Source organism: Aplidium turbinatum, chromosome 1 (genome assembly GCF_918807975.1).
Source record: "Aplidium turbinatum chromosome 1, kaAplTurb1.1, whole genome shotgun sequence".
Classification (NCBI taxonomy): Eukaryota; Metazoa; Chordata; class Ascidiacea; order Aplousobranchia; family Polyclinidae; genus Aplidium; species Aplidium turbinatum.
The window spans coordinates 28676369-28698124 of record NC_137472.1 but is presented as its reverse complement, the minus strand read 5'-3'; the positions used below and the strand labels follow the sequence as shown (position 1 = coordinate 28698124).

Below are 21756 nucleotides of genomic sequence, written 5' to 3'. Positions count from 1 at the left end.
TGGTGCTTTTATACGAAGTTTTTTTTTGTTATCATGCTGCTACATTATTTTGTATCTTTGGTTATGTTTTTTGACATCTTGTGTGTTAAATTTTATTGTTTCGTCACCTCGTAACCTACCAGGCTACCTTTTAGGGTGGAGTGAAAATTTTTTTTTCTTTCAAATCAAAAAGTCTAGTTTACCAAAATTCGGTGTTGACCCCAAAAACACCTTCAAACACAATTTTGGGTCGGTGCCCCCCAGGGGGTGCAGGCACACCCCCCCTAAATTCGAAAAACCCCAATTTTATAAAAAAAATTAATATCTCATTAACCACAGACGATAGAAAGTCGGTTGATGGCTCAAAATCATCAGAAGGTACAAGTTTATATTACTTTTAAGAGAAGTGTTTTTACTAAAAGCACTATAAAGTGGTCATTTTTGCAATAATGTAATTTTAGTCGTAAATTTACGTCAAATTTGGTCGATTTTGTAAATTAAGTTAATCTTTGTGCTTAGTATACTGTGTCATAGAAGTGAAAAATCAAGCAGATTCATTGTCATTTAACAATATGAATATCATAAAATGGTAACTGTAATGCAGCGTTCGCTCTAAGGTGCAAAGTTGAGAAATTATTTGAGCAATTTTTTCCTTGATTTGAAAAATGTGAAGATAGATTTGTGTGAAGTTTTGGCATATTACTTCAAAAATTCGTGTGTTGAAGTAAAAGTATGGGCAAAATTTTTCTAAAGCAGAAAAAAATACGTTGGGCAAACTTGTACTTTAATCTACTTTGGGAAAATACTTACTTTACAATTTTCTTAGCGAAGAAAACTGCTGTAAGAAATGCACTTAACTACAGTGAGCTGATGTAAAAATGTTCAATTACGTGTAAGTTATACGACCAAGTTTAAATTTATCATAAATCAAATTTCAGCAAATTGTTCATCAGACATTAAATTGATTTTTGGTATTGAAGCACGGCATTAGCATACGAGACTTAATTTTTTGTCTGATCATGCCATCTCGTCTGTGAAAACCTTCAACGCTTGCAGCAGCTTCAGTTACCAAGTGCACATGCCTTTACACTGCCTGGTTATGGCAGGGATGGTTTAGCTCAAGTTTATCTGTGATAATTTGTTGCACAGCTTCATTCGTCATGTTTCTGACTGCAGGCGGCTCGTGAAAATCGGAAAGGTCCAAACTTGACATATCGTAATAGGCTTTGGCTCCCGCATCTAACTTCGGAAGAATGAACTTTCGTATCTTAGCTGAACCACTTTCTTGATGGATGCTTTGAATTCTGCTTTGAAGAATTTTGTTTATTGCAGTGATACGAACGCTTCGGTCATCATCTCCCAGCATTGCCAAAATTATGTTTTCATGGTGGGCAAAAAAAGCATTGTTTTGCAAAACTTTAAGTCCAACATTGTTTACCAGTACATTTGGAAAATGAAAAATGGCATTTAGCATAAAGAAAAAAATTTTGGACTTGTCTATAATTCTATGATGATATTTGATGCGGAACCAACAGGGAAAATAGACTCGAACAAGGTATTCAGTCAAAGTGCGCGAATTCTTTGAAGGCCTCTTCTTTGAAACGTAATAACGTAGGATTCGACATCCTAAGGTCCACCAACGGGAATGGCATTATCCACCAACTTCAAGGTATTTCAAATCCTGTGTAACAACGCCTGTCATAACAGCTTGACACATTTGCATAGCATAATACTGATCACTGCTGAGACTTTCAATTACTTCATCAGGAAGAATAGGAAATTCGTCATTTAAGATAGGCAGAAAATTCGCCACAGCCCAAGCTGACACTTTTCCATTCAATTGCTTGCCAATTGTTCCAGAAAACGATTCTGGACCACTTGTTGAACCATCTAATTCTTGAAATATATGCCTTAGAACCAGAGGGAGCTCATTGAGATGCAGCAAGCACACCACCCATTGCAATGGACGCCCAAGCTTTTTTCAAGGGAAGTAATGAAACCAGATTTTTTCCCTGTCATAGTTGCTGTTCCGTCTGTCCCAATGATGTTTAGCTTGCTTTCCATTGCTGTGCCTTCAATTGCACCATAGCCTACACGGCTTGAGCAATTTGTTGACTAGTTCCATTTTTTGGTGTGATATGAGTGATGTAAAATTCAAAGGGTTCACCGACAACTACATAGTGCTCTTCAATGATTCTGGTTCGATGATAGTTGCTCCCTTGTTTCACACTGGTAATGGTGGCATCCTTTCGTCCATCAACATAAAGTCCATCCACAATATCGAACTGCAATTCTTCTTCCTTCTGAATTTCTTTTCTCTACTTTTGTCGTTCTCTCCTTAATTTACTTCGGTCAATAACTTGTGATTTATCAATGTCAGTTACTATACCAAATGCTTTGAGAGTGGCAGTAGCAATAGCAGCACCTGCTCTATCCGAAATTCCAAATCTTTCACAAGTTATTGCTACTTCTTTTAGAGATGATCGGTTTTGTGTGGTAGATTTGGTTGGCAATATTGACAAAGCTGAAGAACCTCGAGTACGTAATTAATCTGAACAAGTGAACATAGATTGAAATAAACTTACAATTATTGAAGCTACATCCTTGCCTAATCATAACAGATTAGGACTAAGGGAGTCATTAACAATGCGGTTTTGTAGCCAAGCGCCACTGTACGCATTTACACCGTACTAAGCTTAAAATATCAACTGAATATACAAAAATCGACCAAATTTGACGTAAATTTACGACTAAAATTACATTATTGCAAAAATGACCACTTTGTAGTGCTTTTAGTAAAAATACTTCTCTTAAAGGTAATATAAACTTGTACCTTCTGATGATTTTGAGCTATCAACCGACTTTCTATCGTCTGTGGTTAATGAGATATTAATTTTTTTTATAAAATTGGGGTTTTTTGAACTTTAGGGGGAGTGTGCCTGCACCCCCTGGGGGGCACCGACCCAAAATTGTGTTTGAAGGTGTTTTTGGGGTCAACACCGAATTTTGGTAAACTAGACTTTTTGATTTGAAAGAAAAAAATTTTTTCACTCCACCCTAACCTTCATATGTAAGAAACATCCATATTTCTTCAAGGTGCGAATGAGATATTAATTGAAAGCTTCATGGAGTCTAAAACGAACTTTTATTGTGACAAATACATGTATTACGAGTCAGAAATAGGCCTACATAATTCTTCCATCGACATGGCGAACATATAGAATATTTGTTTTTGTCTCGTCTGTTAACCGGCTAATGCACAAATTATTTAGACTATGCAGACAATCGATTTTCCAAAATTTATGCAATGATTGATGTAACGTTATCTGTGACATAGTTTTGTTGTAAATTCCCTCATGCATAAAAGTGGACAAGATACGTTAAACTTAAAAATGGAGCAATTTTAAACATTCATTGCTTTGCAACACATTTCTTTTGCATTTCAACACGATTTGTGCAAACGAGACTGCAGTGTTGTGGCAGAAGATTTTCATGCACTGATCAGAATACTCGTTTTCGCTTAAGTAGATTACATACTTACATAGGTACTAGGCAGACATTTGCTTTATTTTTTTTTTCTGTCCCGATTGAGTAAGTTAAACTCGTTTAATTGGATGCTATAAAGATATACAATACACATACCGTAGCCTACAGTAGTTTTAAGTTAGGAAAAAACTTTATGTGTTTAAACCTTCTCCACATAGCCTACCTATAGTTTCAAATCACTTATTTTGTATCTTTGTGTATATGCAATTATGCATGCATTTTGTTGTCCGACTTACATCGTAGTCATAGTTACGAGACATTAAAACGTAAAAAGCTGTCTTTAATGTTATTTTATTATCCGGTTTACTAAAAATATAACGAGTTTAATAGCTATTAATATCCGGATAAAATCTAACAAAAACCAATTATGAAAACCTATGCATCTATTCTTTATATTGTATATTTACTTAATTCATTATATAGCAAATACATTTGGACTGGCATTATACATTAATTGATAAATAAAGGTTACCACACATTGAAATTGAGCAGCAGCCATTTCAGGGATTTTAGACAATGGCTTCACAGCACTTGCTTGAACATATTATGGTGCAACATTGGGCTATGAGCAGATTTCATTTTAAAACCGAATTCACGTCAATGTAAAAAAATCATTGATTGCTTGCTGGGCATGGTTTGACGAATGGTTCTTGCACGGCTGTTGTCTTTAGATTGTGCATGTCATGGCCAAAAAGATCTGTATGAAACACGGAATGATATGAAACCTGGTACGAAACAGATGATTATTCAATCATGACTTTTCATCTTTATACTCTTGGGTTTGACTGTGACCAGCAATGACATTTATTCCTGTGATTACTACAGAAACTTCACCTCTTACAACGTCTTGATTCCCCTGTATTTCGACCACTATAAAGAATAATGTAAAAAGTTTTGAAAATGTGGCGAAAGTGTAGCATCATCATCATCCGTTCAGTCGTTTACGACTCTCGGTCACTCTATACGTCATCTTTCTCCACATCTCTCGATCCCACGCAGCCTCCTTCAATTCATGCACTCCCATGCCACTGTCATTTACAATCGTGTCAAGCCATCTTGTTTTCGGGCGCCCCCTTCCTCTTCCTCCGCTCACCAAACCAAGCATGATGTCTTTTTCCATTGATTTGCTTCTCATTATGTGGCCAAAATACGAAAGTTTCTGCCTGACGATTCTAGCTTCTAGGGATATGTCCGGTTTAATTTGTTCAAGAATTTTCTCGTTTGTTATTTTGGCTGTCCAAGGAACACGCAGTAACCTTCTCCAAGTAACCTCCTCTTCCTAAGTCCAACCGTTCTCCTCAACGTGGTGGAGAGGTGGCAACAACGTATGTTATATACGTTGGCTAAACGGCTCTGGCCTGGGGAAAGACCTGGCAACCTATCCCAGAACTTTTGCCAAAATACTCTATGATGACAAAACGAAAAAGTGGAGACGAAATGGTACCAGAAAGTGGAACCTCCAGGCTGGATGGTACCAATCAAGCTACTGGAGAAGAGCAAAGAGAAGGTCAAATGAACTCAAGTACTAATGACGTGAATAGGGCAAAGCCTTTTGGACCCCTAATTGCTGAAACGGCTTGCAGTGAAATTACCACTCTACGCTTCACTAAACCATACAAAATTGGAACATGGAATGTCAATGGACTAAGTACAGGAAAACTGGAAATCATAAAAAACGAAATGAATCGACTCAATATTATCATCCTTGGGTTAAGCGAAGTGCATTGGATTAGCAACGGTTTTTTCAACTCTGATGAACACATTGTTTATTACTCAGGCAATGATACAACAAGACGAAGAGGGGTTGGGTTTATTACAACGAAGAAAGTGTCTGAAATGCATCGAAAACTATCAGGTATTCAATGACAGAATAATGACCATACGAATTCGAGGAAAACCTTACAGTGTTACAATCATCCAGGTATACGCTCCCACAGCAGATGCTCTAGAACAAGATTTGGATAACTTCTATGAGGATCTACGAGTAGCAATCCAGCGTATAACCACAAAAGTAATCACATGTCAAGGAGTTAGTTTGCATGATTGCTGAACAACTTGCACAGCAAATTCAGGAATAGCAAATTATAGCCGTCTGATCACAATTGACTTGAAGATTGAGGGATAGATTATTAAGCATTTGCCAAATAAAAACCGGGCAGAATACTCATGCTTACTTTTAGCTTAGTTGCTATTCTTGAAAAAGCATTGTGGCCAAGATGGCAGCAAAATAAGACAGTTTTGAGAAAATAATTACAGACAACCATTTGTTGAAGTGATTCAGTAAAAGAAGAAAATTTAAAAAAAAAACGCCGTTTGGCAATAGCCTACAAGAAGTAAAACTGCCTTAGTGTAGAGCGAAGTAAGATTTTAGGGACCCTACTCCCAAGGACGTGTGAGCACCGCCTCGGGCCCGCCCCCTGATATCTACTAGTGGGTCTTTATGTTTAGTGATTGCTTTAAAAATAGGACCAGAAAGCGTTTAGGGCGGCAAACTTTTTTAATGTGGGGAAAAATTACGTTCATCATTTTAGCAAAGAAAAAACAACTTTTAAGATTTTATGAAAAAATAGGCTATGCTATGCCGATAATACAGAAGGGAATCTAGAAAAAAGTTTGCAAAGAACCAGAGTTTTAACAAAGTAAAATTTATAACTTGAATAAACAATGCAATGCAAAACTTAATATCCAAATACTGTAGTTTAAAGGGGTGTGGGGGCTTGACCTTCAAAAAAGTTTGACAAAAATATAATTTTGTTTGAGTCACTTTTTAGACATTTTTAGAGCAATATTTTTTTTTTATCAAAATGTAGCCTACACTAGCCAAATCCATCAAATTAACATTGGATTGGGGTAGAAGTTTTGGTTTAAATTTAAGATAGCCTACCCTACCATTTCAAAAAAATTATTCGCAGCTACAGAACGATTTTAATAATTTACTTCTTGAAAGTTTGTAGGCTATGCAATTGCAATATCCTACCCTAATTTATGAGCAAAGGCTCGTGGATTTTAGTATCGAATTTGTTGAAACATTTCCGTACAATTCTGATACTCCAGGGATGGTTTATTGTTTGAACAAGTTTGGCAGTCGAATGCAGTAGGTAGCCTCCTATCTGCTAAATGTGTTCACACAATTTTGCGTAATTTATGTGTGTTTTTTTTATTGCGCAATTAAGCGTCATGTGATTTTGCCTCTCCTCTGCCTTGTCGTTTCATTCTAATGCGTTTATTTTTTTTCGATTTCTGTGTAGTCTATGTAGATTAGTTTTGTTATTTCAATTTATGTAAAAGTGTAGAATGTTGGTTTTTGAAAAGGGCTAACACGAGTAGCCAATTGACCAAATATGTTTGTGATTTTTAGTTTATTTTCATGTTAATATATTATGTTAAATACAGTGTTTGGTCCGCTCTGTTATCGCAGTGGTTACGCACCCGGCTCAAGATCACGCGGCGCTGGTTTTGACTATCGGGGTGTGCACTTGAGCAACACATTTCAGGACTGCTTTACATTCAACGACACTATGTGGATGGAATAATTCCCCGGCAACAACACTTCAACAATCGGAAAACTTCACTCTGTCAATCTCGGTAACCGACCCTGCTTCAAGACCCTCTACAAGTACCGGTATGCGAAAATACCAGGAATACCCTATCAAGGGTTTGTCAGTCTGAGGATAAAGATTCAAACCAACCAACCACCCAGCAGTGTGCTTGTTAGGTTTTATAATATGTCCACAGTTCAAAAAAATCACTTCTTTACCAATTTTTAGATTTTAGATCAGCATTTTTAGATGGCAGTGGCTATTTGACCGGCTCTGGTCTTTTAATCTAAAACACTATTTGATCGGTCATGACGTATTTTTTTCTTTCACCTTTTCTTTCAAAGCAAAAAAGAAAAAAAGTGCAGATCAATTGCTATTGCTGGTATTCACAAGGGTATGAGTTCGATAGCCTACTACCCGGAAGCGTTTTATTTTAAACTAAATTGCCTGCTAAAAACACTGCCTAAAAGTAAACTGAACATTGATGAAACAGGCCTCGAAATTCACGGCGGACATGTCCACCGTCACAGCATGTGATATCTGCGGGAAGTACCATCTAGATCGGTCATATTTGTCCGCCGAGAAATGGCACTGGAACTAGCGATACAAATCATCATTGCATAGCACGAACAATAGGGTCCACGTCTTTTAGGCGCTGACAGTTAGGCGCTGGTCTAATAGGCGCGCACACTGTGGCGTCTGGATATTTAGGTGCGGAGCACTGTGGCGCCCGTTCATTTAGGTGCTATTCCTAGTAAAGTCTGTAGATTGTATCAGCTTAGCAGGTAGGGGCGTAGGGCAATGCTTTTCACACAAAATATTATATTGAACAGGAAAATATATTGTTTTGTTAATGCGTGTGCGTTGTTGGTCATGGCTTCAGTGAGTGAAGTTGCTTAAACTGCCAATGCTTTTTCACACAAAATGTTATATTCAACAGAAAAAATATATGGGTGAAGCTGCTTAAACCGGGAATGATTTTCACACAAATTGTTATATTGAAGAGAAAAATATGTCATGGCTTCAGTGAGTGAAGCTGCTTAAACCGGCAATGATTTTCACACAAAATGTTATATTGAACAGAAAAATATGTTATGGCTTCCGTGAGTGAAGCTGCTTAAACCGGCAATGATTTTCACATTAAATGTTATATTGAACAGAAAAATATGTTGTTTTTTTAATGCGCGTGTTCCGCATTTATTTCTTGTTAGTCCAGGTTTGCGTCGGCGAAAGCTTTATCAATAAATTATTCAAATTTCCGAACATGTATGAGTTCACTTTTAGTTAGGTCAAATAATAACTACACTAAACATCAGTAAAAAATGTACCGTAGCCTGTATTCAACCGAGCGGTAGGCTTAAGTGAAGAGTAATTTAGTTTTCCGTCAAAACCCCGACTAGGTTTAATAACGAGCGAAGTCCCACCATTATGCTTGCAACTTGTAGCCAAGGTGTAGCCTATATGCCCTGTAGAAATGTATTCATGTGAACAGTAGTAGAGCGTCTTACGCGTTCTCGTCACATGGCCAATCCATCCCGAACAAAAGTAACTGCGAAAGATAACAGATTAAGTAAAGTTCCATCTGGCTGCAACTTGTGTTCAGGATGCATTGCAAATGTCCTGTAGAAATGTGCTAATATCAAGAGTAGTAGAGCGTTTTCACGCACCTCAACTCCACACGATCTATCCGTCTCAAGTAGAAGTAATTATTAAAGGTAACAGATTGCACAAAGCTGCGCCTTTAAACCGGCAACTTCTACTCCAGAAGTACGTGTCCTGTGGAGATCAGGTGGTCTGCTGGTCTAATTGCCCTGCATATAAGCCGATGTTGGACCTGAGCACTTCATTTGCACCGAAAAGTTTGGTAAGTTTGCCACATCATAAAGCAAAGATTGATATGGCAGCTTCGACTATTTCAACTTTACGTAATCGTGAAAAAATTGCTGCTGATGGCTTCATGTATACGTTGCAGTGTTTGATTGCGCATTTTTCGTATTTATTAATTGTTAATAAAAATCTTCATCCTTCCACCTCGTGTAGCCTAGTAGCCTACCTTCTCAAACAAAAGAGCTTGCTGTGGCTTCTTTGCTGTAGCCTAGGCTACTTGCAAAGTCAGGCACTGCACACCAAAATTTTAACCACCCGCTTCAATGTAGACTGAGGTATGATTTTTTTACTGATGTTTAGTGTAGTTATTATTTGACTTAACTCTTTCGCAACCACCGAGGTCAAGACGTTTAATCTAAATAACCAGACATTTTTCACACAAATCTGTTGTATTTACGCCGTAAAAACATCTCATGTGATCGACGTAGACGCACAATCTTGACATCAAATGAAAGCATACATCTTCAGCTATCCGAAGATGCAAAGCTTTGCAATAAAATTTAAAACATTCAATGTACGACTAGCAACTTTCCATACGGTGTTTTTCTAATTTCTAAAAAAATTAAAAATTGGCAGAAAAGTGTACTTCATTATAATCTTTACTACCCAAGCATGATAAAATAATTTGAAAATATATGTAGTTTAATCGAATGCCAAAACAATTCTGCACATGAGAAAAATTTTACTTCGTTTCTGCGCGCAATGCTTTAGGAGGTACAGCAGAATGATTATGGAGAAACTTTGGAAAATTTTAAGCAAAAAGTTTACGTAATTTAGCCTACAGTCTTTTTGATCGAGAAACGGGAACGCGCCAGAAAATCAACAAGAGAAATAGATCAGTGTCGCATTTATATCATTTGCCTTGATTTACTTCATTGTTGGAACGATCACACAATCGTAGCAATATCGCCACTGGAAGGAACTCAACAACGGCTTAAGAACAAAATCAGTAGCATAAGATCATCACCCGCAATAGTACCAACAACGCATCTACATCACACAATGACATATATCATCAAATACTTCAAGAACATACAACTTATTATCACAGCAACAGAAACTACACATTAACTGCACAAGACCTTATCTAATACAACTACATTAACTGCCTAATATCAAAATCGACTGCTTAATATCAAAACCGACTGAATAATATCAAAACCGACTGACTAATATCAAAACCGACTGACTAATATCAAAATCGACTGACTAATATCAAAATCGACTGACTAATATCAAAACCGACTGACTAATATCAAAACCGACTGACTAATATCAAAATCGACTGAATAATATCAAAATCGACTGAATAATATCAAAATCGACTGAATAATATCAAAATCGACAGAATAATATCAAAATCGACTGACTAATATCAAAATCGACTGAATAATATCAAAATCGAGTGAATAATATCAAAATCGACTGACTAATATCAAAATCGACAGAATAATATCAAAATCGACTGAATAATATCAAAATCGACTGAATAATATCAAAACTGACTGCTTAATATCAAAACCGACTGACCAATATCAAAATCGACTGAATAATATTAAAATCGATTGCTTAATATCAAAATTGACTGCCTAATATCAAAATCGACAGAATAATATCAAAATCGACTGAATAATATCAAAATCGACTGAATAATATCAAAATTGACTGAATAATATCAAAATCGACTGCCTAATATCAAAATCGACTGAATAATATCAAAACCGACTGACTAATCTCAAAATCGACTGCCTAATATCATAATCGATTGCTTAATATCAAAACCGACGGATTAATAGCCTATCAAAATCGACTGAATAGTATCAAAATCGACTGCCTAATATTAAAATCGACTGCCTAATATCAAAATCGACCGAATAATATCAAAATCGATTGAATACAATCAAAACCGACTGACTAATATCAAAATCGACTGCTTAATATCAAAATCGACTAGTCGCTTAAAAGATCAAAGTCCCAATTGGTGTACAATAGAAAGTCCATGCCAAGCTTTTGCTCGCGTTAGGCTAATGCGATAAAGCAATTATCCTTTGCTCCTCCCTGAAGACAATGGAAGAATTGCACTTGTATAGCGGATTAGTAGGCCTACAGTTTTCCTAGAAAACTGCCTGATTGTTTGTTTTCGTTCCAACTTTGGAAAACTAGTCCAGCTGTGATAATTATACAATGGTGAGGTAGGTGCTGAAAATACCGTAGCCTATTAAATTAATAGATAAGTTAAAGTATTTGATTAAAATTATTGAAATTGTTTTAATACGCTTTAGCTGAATAATACAGTGGTATAGCTAGGGGCGGGGGGGCGGACCGCCTCGGGCGTCACGTCTGGGGGCGGCACTTCCGACTACAATTTTTGATTTTGATTATAATCTGATAAAAAACGCATTTCATTTTCACATGCTTTTCCTTAAAAGGGCGGCAAAATCTGAATCCGCCCCGGCGGCACATTTTGTCACATTCCCTAGCTACGCCACTGGAATAATATTTAGGAAAAGTCAAGAAATCTCGTAGTCGTAGCTTCAGTGCTTTTAAAGATACAACTGTTGATACAAAAAAGTTGAATTGACATCCCCCCAACCCAATGGCGTAGCCAGCCTAAAATTTTTGGGGAGGCCAAATGTTTTGACTTTAAGCAATTAACAATACTTTGTTTAAGGCACCGCCCATCCAAGCACATCACGACAAAAAATGCTTAGTTGGCAAACTAAGTTACCGTAATAATTAAGCTAAGTCGCTATAAATTTCATCAACATAAAATCCACTTTTCCAAACAATTTTTTTGGGATGTAAAACATGACAAATGTTTATGACGCCAGAAGCAAATATCACTATGATCAAACCTCCATTCGTCGCTTTCCGCCAACTAAGCTTGTGACAACTCGATTGATCATCTCCTCATTGATCCTTTCACGATGGCAATGAAGCACACACAAGTCGGAGAGGCGATCAGAAATCATCGCTTAACAATAACACAACTATGTCTTCACTTGTTTCATGCACGAAAAAGACCTCTCAGCCTCAAAAGTTGTTGCGGGTGACGCCATGATGATTTTGATTGCGTTACGCACGCTTGGGTAATCCTGAGCGCTCAAAAGAAGCTCCTGTAAACATTTTCTGTTGGCTTCAGCGCCCAACGAAGATCTCCACAAGCTTACTTCGCTGTTGAGGTTGTCCAAAGAATACAAGCGCGCAATGTCATCTATCTTGATTGGTTTGTTTGGATGAAGGATTTAACAGAACATAAATGAAGGGTTGTCAGTGAACCGTTTTCGAATAGAGTAACTCAAACCGTCGATGTATGAAAGACATACGGAACGCTGGAAATACTGTGAGGCCGACTCAGCACAAGCGTTTTCACGATAAACTGTACCTCCACTATTCTGGGCATTTTCAAGTCTTACACCAGGTATTTCACAAGCTTCTTGATGAAAGTTTGACGCAATGTTGTAGTCGATGCGTTCTTAATTAGGAACGCTTTGAAAAGTAGAAATGAGGCTTTTCACAGATCATAGATGGCATACTGACTCCGATAGTCTGAAGCTTGGGTGCTAATGGTTCTGTGGCCAATCAAATATCGGCCAACCAAACATACAGCATAAGTCACACCAAACTTCTCTAGAGTAGATTTCAAAGAAAAAACCTTCGCTTTGGTCTGACTGCTGGCATCTCTCATCATAAAGCTAAGAGTATTAAGTATACTCTTAAAGTTACATTTGAAGATTCGGATGCTCTTGTCTTTTTCGGACCACCAGGTGGAAGAGAACAAAGGAATGTTAATTCCCAGACTTGCGCGCCGTTAAGGTCTTTCCTTGAAGAAACGATTCCTTAATACTATCACAGGAACTTCTGGTGATCAGATTCAATGTTAGTCACCTTCCTCGACATTATGATACTCGGAAGGGTGATCAGTGATCACCAATAATAATGTAGAACTCCACTGTTGTTTTCCTACCACCAAGACCAAGGTCTAAGATCTAGGCTTCCTAGTTCCTACTACTATAAATTGCAAATATCTAGCGATAAACTGTGCTGTTGAACCGAGCTTATATTGAATCTACAATTAGAACAGTTACGGGTATTTAACGAAGGAGCTGAATTGCAACTAATGACAACCAACGGTTTCATCCGGCCAAACCAGCACGTGTGCACAGTTTAATATCAGTGACATAACAGACGCAACTGTGATGATTGAGATGACAAAATAGAGCATTTTGACAGCAGAGTAAATTGATAACGTCGTTTCGGAGAAAAATTATTCCTTTGAAGAACAATGCTACAGTTTTTACACCGATTTAACATCTGGCGATGTTAAAACGATGTAAAAGCAGTGGAAATTGCGGTCAGACTTTTGCTGCGAATGAAGTTCCTCACAGGTTTGCGCGATTTACCTGATTTATAGCACTGGGCTACGAGTGGCAGGCTGGAGACAAACGGCGCGGCTGGACACTTTTGCTCGTTTAACGGCGAATCAACGTTGTTTAACGTTGCATGAATGTAACAATGGCAATAATTGACGAAAGCTAATCGCTTAATTAGTAGGGCCTATCGTATGGTGACAAAACTCTGCGAATAACAAGAGATTAAATATAGCCTACTTTTGTTTTATATCTTCTAATTTGATTTTGATATTATTCTGTCGGTTTTGATATTGTCAGTCGGTTTTGATATTAGTCAGGCGATTTTGATATTATTCAGTCGATTTTGATAGTCAGTCGGTTTTGATATTAGGCAGTCAGTTTTGATATTAGGCAGTCAGTTTTGATATAAATCCGTCGGTTTTGATATTAGTCAGTCGATTTTGATATTAGGCAGTCGATTTTGATAGTCAGTCGGTTTTGAAATTAGGCAGTCAGTTTTGATATTAATCCGTCGGTTTTGATATTATGCAGTCGATTTTGATATTGTCAGTCGGTTTTGATATTAGTCAGGCGATTTTGATATCAAGCAATCGATTTTGATATTAGGCAGTCGATTTTGATATTATTCTGTCGATTTTGATATTGGTCAGTCGATTTTGATATTAGTCAGTCAATTTTGAGATTAAGCAGTCGGTTATGATATTATTCAGTCGATTTTGATATTATTCAGTCGATTTTGATATTATTCTGTCGATTTTGATATTATTCAGTCAATTTTGATATTATTCTGTCGATTTTGATATTGAGCAGTCGGTTATGATATTATTCAGTCGATTTTGATAGTATAATGTCGATTTTGATATTATTCAGTCGATTTTGATATTATTCAGTCGATTTTGATATTAGTCAGTCGGTTATGATATTAAGCAATCGATTTTGATATTATTCAGTCGATTTTGATATTATTCAGTCGATTTTGATATTAGTCAGTCGGTTTTGATATTAAGCAGTCGGTTATGATATTATTCAGTCGGTTTTGATATTATTCAGTCGATTTTGATATTATTCAGTCGATTTTGATATTATTCAGTCGATTTTGATATTATTCAGTCGATTTTGATATTATTCTGTCAATTTTGATATTAGTGAACTGATTATTTCAATCATGTGTTGATATTGGTGATGTGATGGCAACGACGCTGAGATGGTATTCATATTGCGATGATACTGTTGTGGTGGTGATACAACTACTAGGATGGTATTGACACGTGGCTGATATAAGTAACGTTTAGGTTATGTTCCTTCATTGATATTGCTATGGTGTAGCTCTACGGCTGCTTTTGTGATTAATACCACGGATTTGATATCATTCAGTTGCTGTTTTCAGTCTGTTGTTGGTACTAATGGTGGAGTCCCGAGAAACATTTTGTGTGAAAAGCATTGCCGGTTTAAGCAGCTTCACTCACGGAAGCCATGATAAAATTTTCTGGCAAGCTGCCATGCTGATACAATCTACATACTTTACTAGGAATAGCACCTAAATGAACGGGCGCCACAGTGCTCCGCACCTAAATATCCAGACGCCACAGTGTGCGCGCCTATTAGACCAGCGCCTAACTGTCAGCGCCTAAAAGACTTGCTCCCCGAACAATAGACCTCCCCAATCCCCGGACTTTCTTTTGTTTTCATCTATATTGTGACTTTTCTGCATGGGTTTTGAATGCTGATTTCAAAAATGTGCATAAAATTTTTTTTCGATCAACGTCTGGGAAGTTATTCGCTGTTGCTTAGCAACAACTTTTAAAAAAAATTACAAAAATCCCCTTTAAAATCCCTTTACTTTTAACCCAGTGTGCTGATATTTAGATTATCTGAAAGCATTTCTTCTGCTGATAAATTGTAAAAAAAAATTATTAACAAGACATTTTTTAAGATAAATGCAGATTCTCAGCCATCTACCTCAGGACTTAATTTACTCTCCTCGTCATCTTCCCAGTAAATTAAGTCGAATCTGCACTGAGAATCTGCATTGATCTGTAAAAAATGTCTTGTTTATGCATCCGTATCAAAAATTAATAGGTATGTTATTTTAAAAATCATTGGGCTGTTAAGCATACTGGGAACAAACATACATCATACTTTAATGCCTTCATTTGATTTTTCAATACATAATTCTTGAAGCATTTCAACCTCTTTCTATGAAGGGGTCCAAGAGATGTTGGTTGGTTGGTTTGTTTCAAGTAATTTAAGAAACTGTATATCTTCTGCCTTATCTTCTGGTAGCTATGTTTTGTTTTTATTAATAAGATTTTCGGCATTCTTAGCAGATATCATAAATCGTGTTGTCTAAATAGCAGATATCATAAAATGATATTGTAGGGGGAAGATGTATAAGGAGTGGAGATGGGAAGTTGCATTTCAGCCCGGAAAGCAGAGGAGAAGTGTGGAAGGAACACATGGAAAATGTTATGAATAAGGAGAATGTATGGGATCATATGACAGAGGTTGATCTGGTGGAGGGTCCAGTGGGAAAGGTTACTCGTGATGAAGTGGTGGAGGCAATGGGGCAAATGAAACTGCGTAAAGCAGCCGGTCCATCAGAAGTGAGCGTAGAGATGATAAAAGCAAGTGGAGAGTTGGGAATTGAAGTAATGCTACAACTTAGCCAAAGGGTATTAGATGGAGAGGGAATGCCGGAGGAGTGGAAGCATAGTACTCTTGTTCCATTGTTCAAGAGAAAAGGGGATGTGAGAAGTTGCAGTGCATATAGAGGTGTAAAACTACTAGAGCATGGAATGAAAATTGTGGAGCGAATACTAGAAAAGAGGTTGAGAACATTGGTGAAATTAAATGATATGCAGTTTGGATTCATGCCAGGAAAAAGTACAGTGGATGCTCTGTTTATATTGAGAAGAATGCAGGAGGAATACCGAGAGAAGCAGAGAAAACTATATATGTGTTTCGTCGACTTAGAAAAGGCATTTGACAGAGTACCAAGGAAAGTGATGGAGTGGGCAATGAGGAAAAGAGGTATACCGGAGGTATTAGTGAGAGCTGTGATGTCTATGTATGAGGATGCAAGAACAAAAGTGAGAGTTGGATCAAATTATTCAAACGAGTTTTTTGTGAAGGTTGGTGTACACCAAGGATCAGTTTTGTCACCTCTGATATTTGCTATTGTGGTTGACGTTGTAACTGAAGGAGTGAGGGAGGGCTTATTGAGTGAAATTTTGTATGCAGACGACCTGGTCTTGACAAGTAATAGTATGGAGGGACTGGAGAGAAAGTTTGAGAAATGGAAAGAAGCATTTGAAACCAAGGGTATGAAGGTGAATCTTGAAAAAACAAAAGTGATGGTGAGTGGAGCAGAAGGAACAGTTGTTGAGAGCAAAGTAGATCCCTGTGGAATATGTGGCAAGAGAGTGATGAGAAATTCAATGCAATGCAAGGAATGTGGAAAGTGGGTACATGCAAGATGTGCTAATGTCAAGAGAGCCGCAACAAGATTGGCGAAGTGTTTTGTTTGTGGGAAATGCAGTAAAGGAAGGAATGAAGTGGAAGGCCATGATGATGAGTTCTGCCATGGCATCGAAACAGTGACAGACTTCTGTTATCTGGGTGATCGGATAAATGGAAGTGGTGGATGTGAAGCAGCGGTGACAACAAGGGCAAGATTGGGCTGGGCAAAGTTCAGGGAATGTGGGGAAATGTTGTATGGCAGAAAATTCTCACTAAGGATGAAAGGGAAAGTATATCGGAGCTGTGTGCGGCCTGCAATGCTATATGGTAGCGAGACATGGATATTGAGAGAGAGTGAACTGGCAATCCTGAGAAGAACGGAAAGGTCAATGGTGAGAGCAATGTGTGGGGTGAAAACGAGAAGGGAAAAAAGGACTGAAGAATTGTTGGATATGCTAGAGATGAGAGAGACCATAGACCAACTGGCAAGGGCAAATGGAGTAAGATGGTATGGACATGTGATAAGGAGGGAGGAAGGAAGTTTTCTTAGAAAGGCACTAGATCTAAAGGTGGATGGGAAGAGGAAACGCGGTCGTCCAAGAAGAACGTGGAAACAACAAGTGAAGGATGAATTTAAAAAAGTCGGACTGAAGGAGGAAGATGCAAGGGACAGGGTGAAATGGAGAAAAGGGATTAAAACAATTGCTGCGCGGAAACAATCGGCCACCCCCACTAGTGGGGAACAAACCGACGATGGATTATGATGATGATGATGATCTCCAGTAGTTGGTCTAAATTGTCCTTCCTTAAAATGTTTTAAAGGCTGCAAATTACCAAGCAAACCACCATTGTTCATTTTACTCTTCCTCAGCTCCATGATGGATACATGAATACACACGGAATATTAGACAGTAGAAGTGCATACAATACGTTATATACAGTGACGATCGGTGAGGGAAAGCAAGGAAAGCAGTGCTTACCTGAGCGAAAACTATGCAAAATATAATGACTGAATTCTAGGTTTAACTTCTTATTGTTTTTATCAAGTCTATTTTAACTTGAAAATTACTGCGTTCATGACTAGAATTACTCATAACGCTTGTGATTAGTCTAAGTCCTCACCAAACCGCATGTCTTGCCTATAAATGCCAATTAACGCAAACGCTTTTGTCAGAAACCATCACTGAAGCTCCAGGGAAATCAACTTTCAAAATTGCTTACCCTACATTGAAAAACGCCTTCGTTTTATCCAATCCTCAATCGTTTTGCAAAACGACACCAGCTGCTTAGCCAATCAGATGTGTTATCTGGTGTTATGGTTAAAGTTGCTTTCCCAGTGACGTCAATGGCTCAATGCGTATCTCCAGTGACGATCGGTGAGGGAAAGCAAGGAAAGCAGTGCTTACCTGAGCGAAAACTATGCAAAATATAATGACTAAATTCTAGGTTTAACTTCTTATTATTTTTATCAAGTCTATTTTAACTTGAAAATTACTGTGTTCGTGACTAGAATTACTCGTAACGCTTGTGAGTAGTCTAAGTCCTCACCAAACCGCATGTCTTGCCTATAAATGCCAATTAACGCAAACGCTTTTGTCAGAAACCATCACTGAAGCTCCAGGGAAATCAACTTTCAAAATTGCTTACCCTACATTGAAAAACGCCTTCGTTTTATCCAATCCTCAATCGTTTTGCAAAACGACACCAGCTGCTTAGCCAATCAGGTGTGTTATCTGGTGTTATGGTTAAAGTTGCTTTCCCAGTGACGTCAATGCGTATCTCATAGCGGCTGCTTTTGGTTTCAGGCGAAAGGAATACAGCTTCTACGCATGAGTGATTTTCGGGCTTGTAACTATAGGCTACTGAGTACGCTGAAAATAAAGCTGGTTTTCTTACCAAAAAAAACATAGATTCTACAATAAAACATGCAATTCCAAAGGGTACATTAACCAACCAGTACTGAAACAGCACAAGTGTTTTTTAAATTCTTTGGGTCAACAGACTGACATCACAAGTTTAGAGCAAACATACTTGTGTTCTTCAAGAATGGACTGGCTTAATTTATAGGCTAATTATTTGCTCTTTACTAGTGCACCAGTCCAATGCATGTCGTAAATGCTTACAGATGACATTGACAATAAGTTTTTGTGCTCAGTCTAAAAAAGCAGCCAACATTCTAGACTAGTCCCAGTTTGATTGATTGATTGAATCTTTATCCTTGGACTGGGAAAGTCCGAAGATTTTGTTTTGGAAATGCTCTCAGAGCGCACCAAATTGGAAGTGTTTTTCAAAATTTTCTGGGGGAGGCCCCCCAGACCCCCCGCTGGAAGTGTTGTCTTCGGCAACACGTCTTTGGGCTTCGCCCGACGGTTACGCCCCTCGTGCCTACTACCTTGCTGCAGCATATTTCCAAGTTGCTTTCCCAATGGTTTAAGCCACCGAACGTCACTGGTTATATAATGATACAAGATACAAGTAGAAAATGCTAACTGATCAGTAGTGAAACCTGAAATGCATTACAGAAGGTTATCGTTAAGTTCAGCTGACTTAATCCATTTTTTGCCACATGATTTAGATACATAGACTACATTATGCTGGTTGAGAGATGCTATTGAAATTGTGGCGGACCGTGACCATCTTGCACTTGATCAGAGCTCTTTCCGAGCAATGAAGCGTGTATTCTAACATCAAGTGCAATGGGTACCCAGATGTTAGCTACATTGAGATGATTGGTTCCACGTTGTACTGTATATGACTCCAGGCATTTAACGTTTGCGGTGCCTAAGGAATACATCTTGTTGTAGGAATGACGCGACTGCGACAAAATCATTCATGCATGACTGTTCGTATCAATTTTTTAATAACTTTTTTTCTGTTGCTCTGAGACACTTTTTAATATATTTTTTGAACTCCTTACCCCCAAAAACCCCTTGAAAGCAACTTTCACCATTTTTCTAGTATCATTTGGCAATAAATTAACAAAAATTAGTCATGCGTGACTGCATAATCTGGGTACTTAAACGGTCTTAACTCTGGTACCGATTGTCCAATTTTAATAATTTTTTTTTACAATTTATCAGCAGAAGAAATGCTTTCAGATAATCTAAATATCAGCATACTAGGTTAAAAGTAAAGGGGTTTTAAAGGAGATTTTTGTAATTTTTTTGAAAAGTTGTTGCTAAGCAACAGCGAATAACTTCCCAGACGTTGATTGAAAAAAAATTTTATGCATATTTTTGAAATCAGCATTGAAAACCCATGCAGAAAAGTCACAATATAGATGAAAACAAAAGAAAGTCCGGGGATTGGGGAGGTCTAACGAACAATTGTTGTGAGAATATAATTTCCAGCGCATCTACAAAATGTGAATACTGTAACCCTTAGCTTCCATTCAAGCAGGAAAACTTTCAATTTTTATGTTGATTCAATGATTGATGACATTGAATCAGCGTAACAAAGGTGAATTCTTTGCTAAGAATTGATGGGAGTACGGGTAGGCTACTTCTACACTAATCACGTGCAACTTAGTTCAAGTTTTACGTCACAATGTCCGGCTTTGATCTTCGAGCAATATTGATAAGGCAAGGTTGGATACAAAATTACGGTAGATTATACGAGTAATCTATTACAGCAAGATGCAACAAATTTGTTAAGTTTTGGTATTACAGTAAGAAAGAAATAGCCTAGGAAAAATTCACTTTTGCTCACATGACAAGCAAATAAACTTAGCAGAAAATAGTAGCGTTAGTGTAGAAGTTTTCCGACCCATGCCCAGAGCATTTTGACGCAAGAAGCCACACGACCTCGTTCGGTGGAAGTTAATCAGTTATGCGGCTTGTTAGGCAGCTACACTGCGCTTTGACTTTTCAAGCGCACGTCGTTGGTCTGATGAAAGGCTTTCAGAGTGACTTCACTGATATTTTAAAAAGCCTTCTAAACTGTAGCTATAGTTCTCAAATGGCGAAGAATTATCAAGATAAAGTGATTAAGCATGACGATCGACGTTAAAACTGGTGTGTCCTCCGTGAGACTTAATTTGTCCGCCGAGATAACTGCTCAGTTTGTCCTGCTCTGTTTGTCCGTCGTCAACAAAAACGAATTTCGAGGCCTGTGAAACTATTTTTTTTAAAGAAGTATTGCAACATTTTACAGCCACCAAACTAACTTGTTGAGAGCAAAAATGTAATGCGTTGTTCGGCAAACACGGTCACGTCCTCTTAGGACGAATGGAAACTTACCCAGAGAAATTCTCAAATTCCAGCAAATTAAAAAAAACTCTAACTTTATTACTCATATTTGAAATAACATAAAATATTGGGCTGTAGGCTACTCAAATTAAAAATTGACTACAAAAATGCAGCAACCTAACAATTGGGTCGTTTTGGGTCAAAATTTAGTTTAAAAAAACGCTTCCGAGTAGTATCAAACTGATACCCTTGGGAACACCAGCACAAGAACTATCGTACGCGCCACTGATTCAGTTGAATAAAACTGCTAATTTAGAACTTATATGCACTTTTTTGTCCTCTTGTCTTTTGCTTTGAAAGAGAAGGTGAAAGAAAGAATACGTCATGACTGGTCAAATAGTGTTTCAGATTAAAAGACTGGAGCCGGTCAAATGGCCACTGCCTTTTTAGATTCTTCATTGTTCAATTTTAAAACTTAAATGTGTAGGTAATGGGTGCTTAAAACCCAAAAGTTTGTGATTAAACAATGCGTTCCTATGAAACTTATGCTACATGCATTAACATTAAACACCAAAAAGTTTTATGTAAAAATATTAAAGTTTGACGCCCCCCCCCCCCCCCCAAGTGCACAGTGAAAATTTTTATGGGTGTGTGCCTAAATCCCTGATTTTTTGAGAGTTTTATCTTTTTGCTCATATGGCTATTCAAGTAAGTTACGCCTAATGACGACAACACTTAAAAGCTTGTAAATTATTTCCTTTTTTACTTTAAGGTATAGGGCCAGGC

At 37.6% G+C, this 21756-nt stretch overlaps 1 protein-coding gene and 1 long non-coding RNA gene across 2 annotated transcripts; one reads left to right on the top strand and one right to left on the bottom strand.

The window, feature by feature from the left end:
* Positions 1-37: 37 nt before the first annotated feature.
* LOC145772759 (uncharacterized) lies at positions 38-3178 on the bottom strand. The gene is made up of 2 exons (XR_014289318.1): positions 3042-3178; positions 38-127 (listed from the first exon to the last, which is right to left on the bottom strand). It is a non-coding gene; the product is annotated as an uncharacterized LOC145772759 (long non-coding RNA).
* A 1757-nt stretch (positions 3179-4935) lies between these two features.
* On the top strand, positions 4936-5391 carry LOC145764464 (protein CFDP2-like). Its single transcript, XM_082576081.1, has one exon. The coding sequence runs from the start codon at positions 4936-4938 to the stop codon at positions 5389-5391; it is 456 nt and encodes a 151-aa protein (XP_082432207.1).
* Positions 5392-21756: the final 16365 nt, after the last annotated feature.

Excerpts from the sequence above, each read along its gene's own strand:
- LOC145764464 (XM_082576081.1), top strand. The coding sequence starts at position 4,936 with ATGACAAAACGAAAAAGTGGAGACGAAATGGTACCAGAAAGTGGAACC.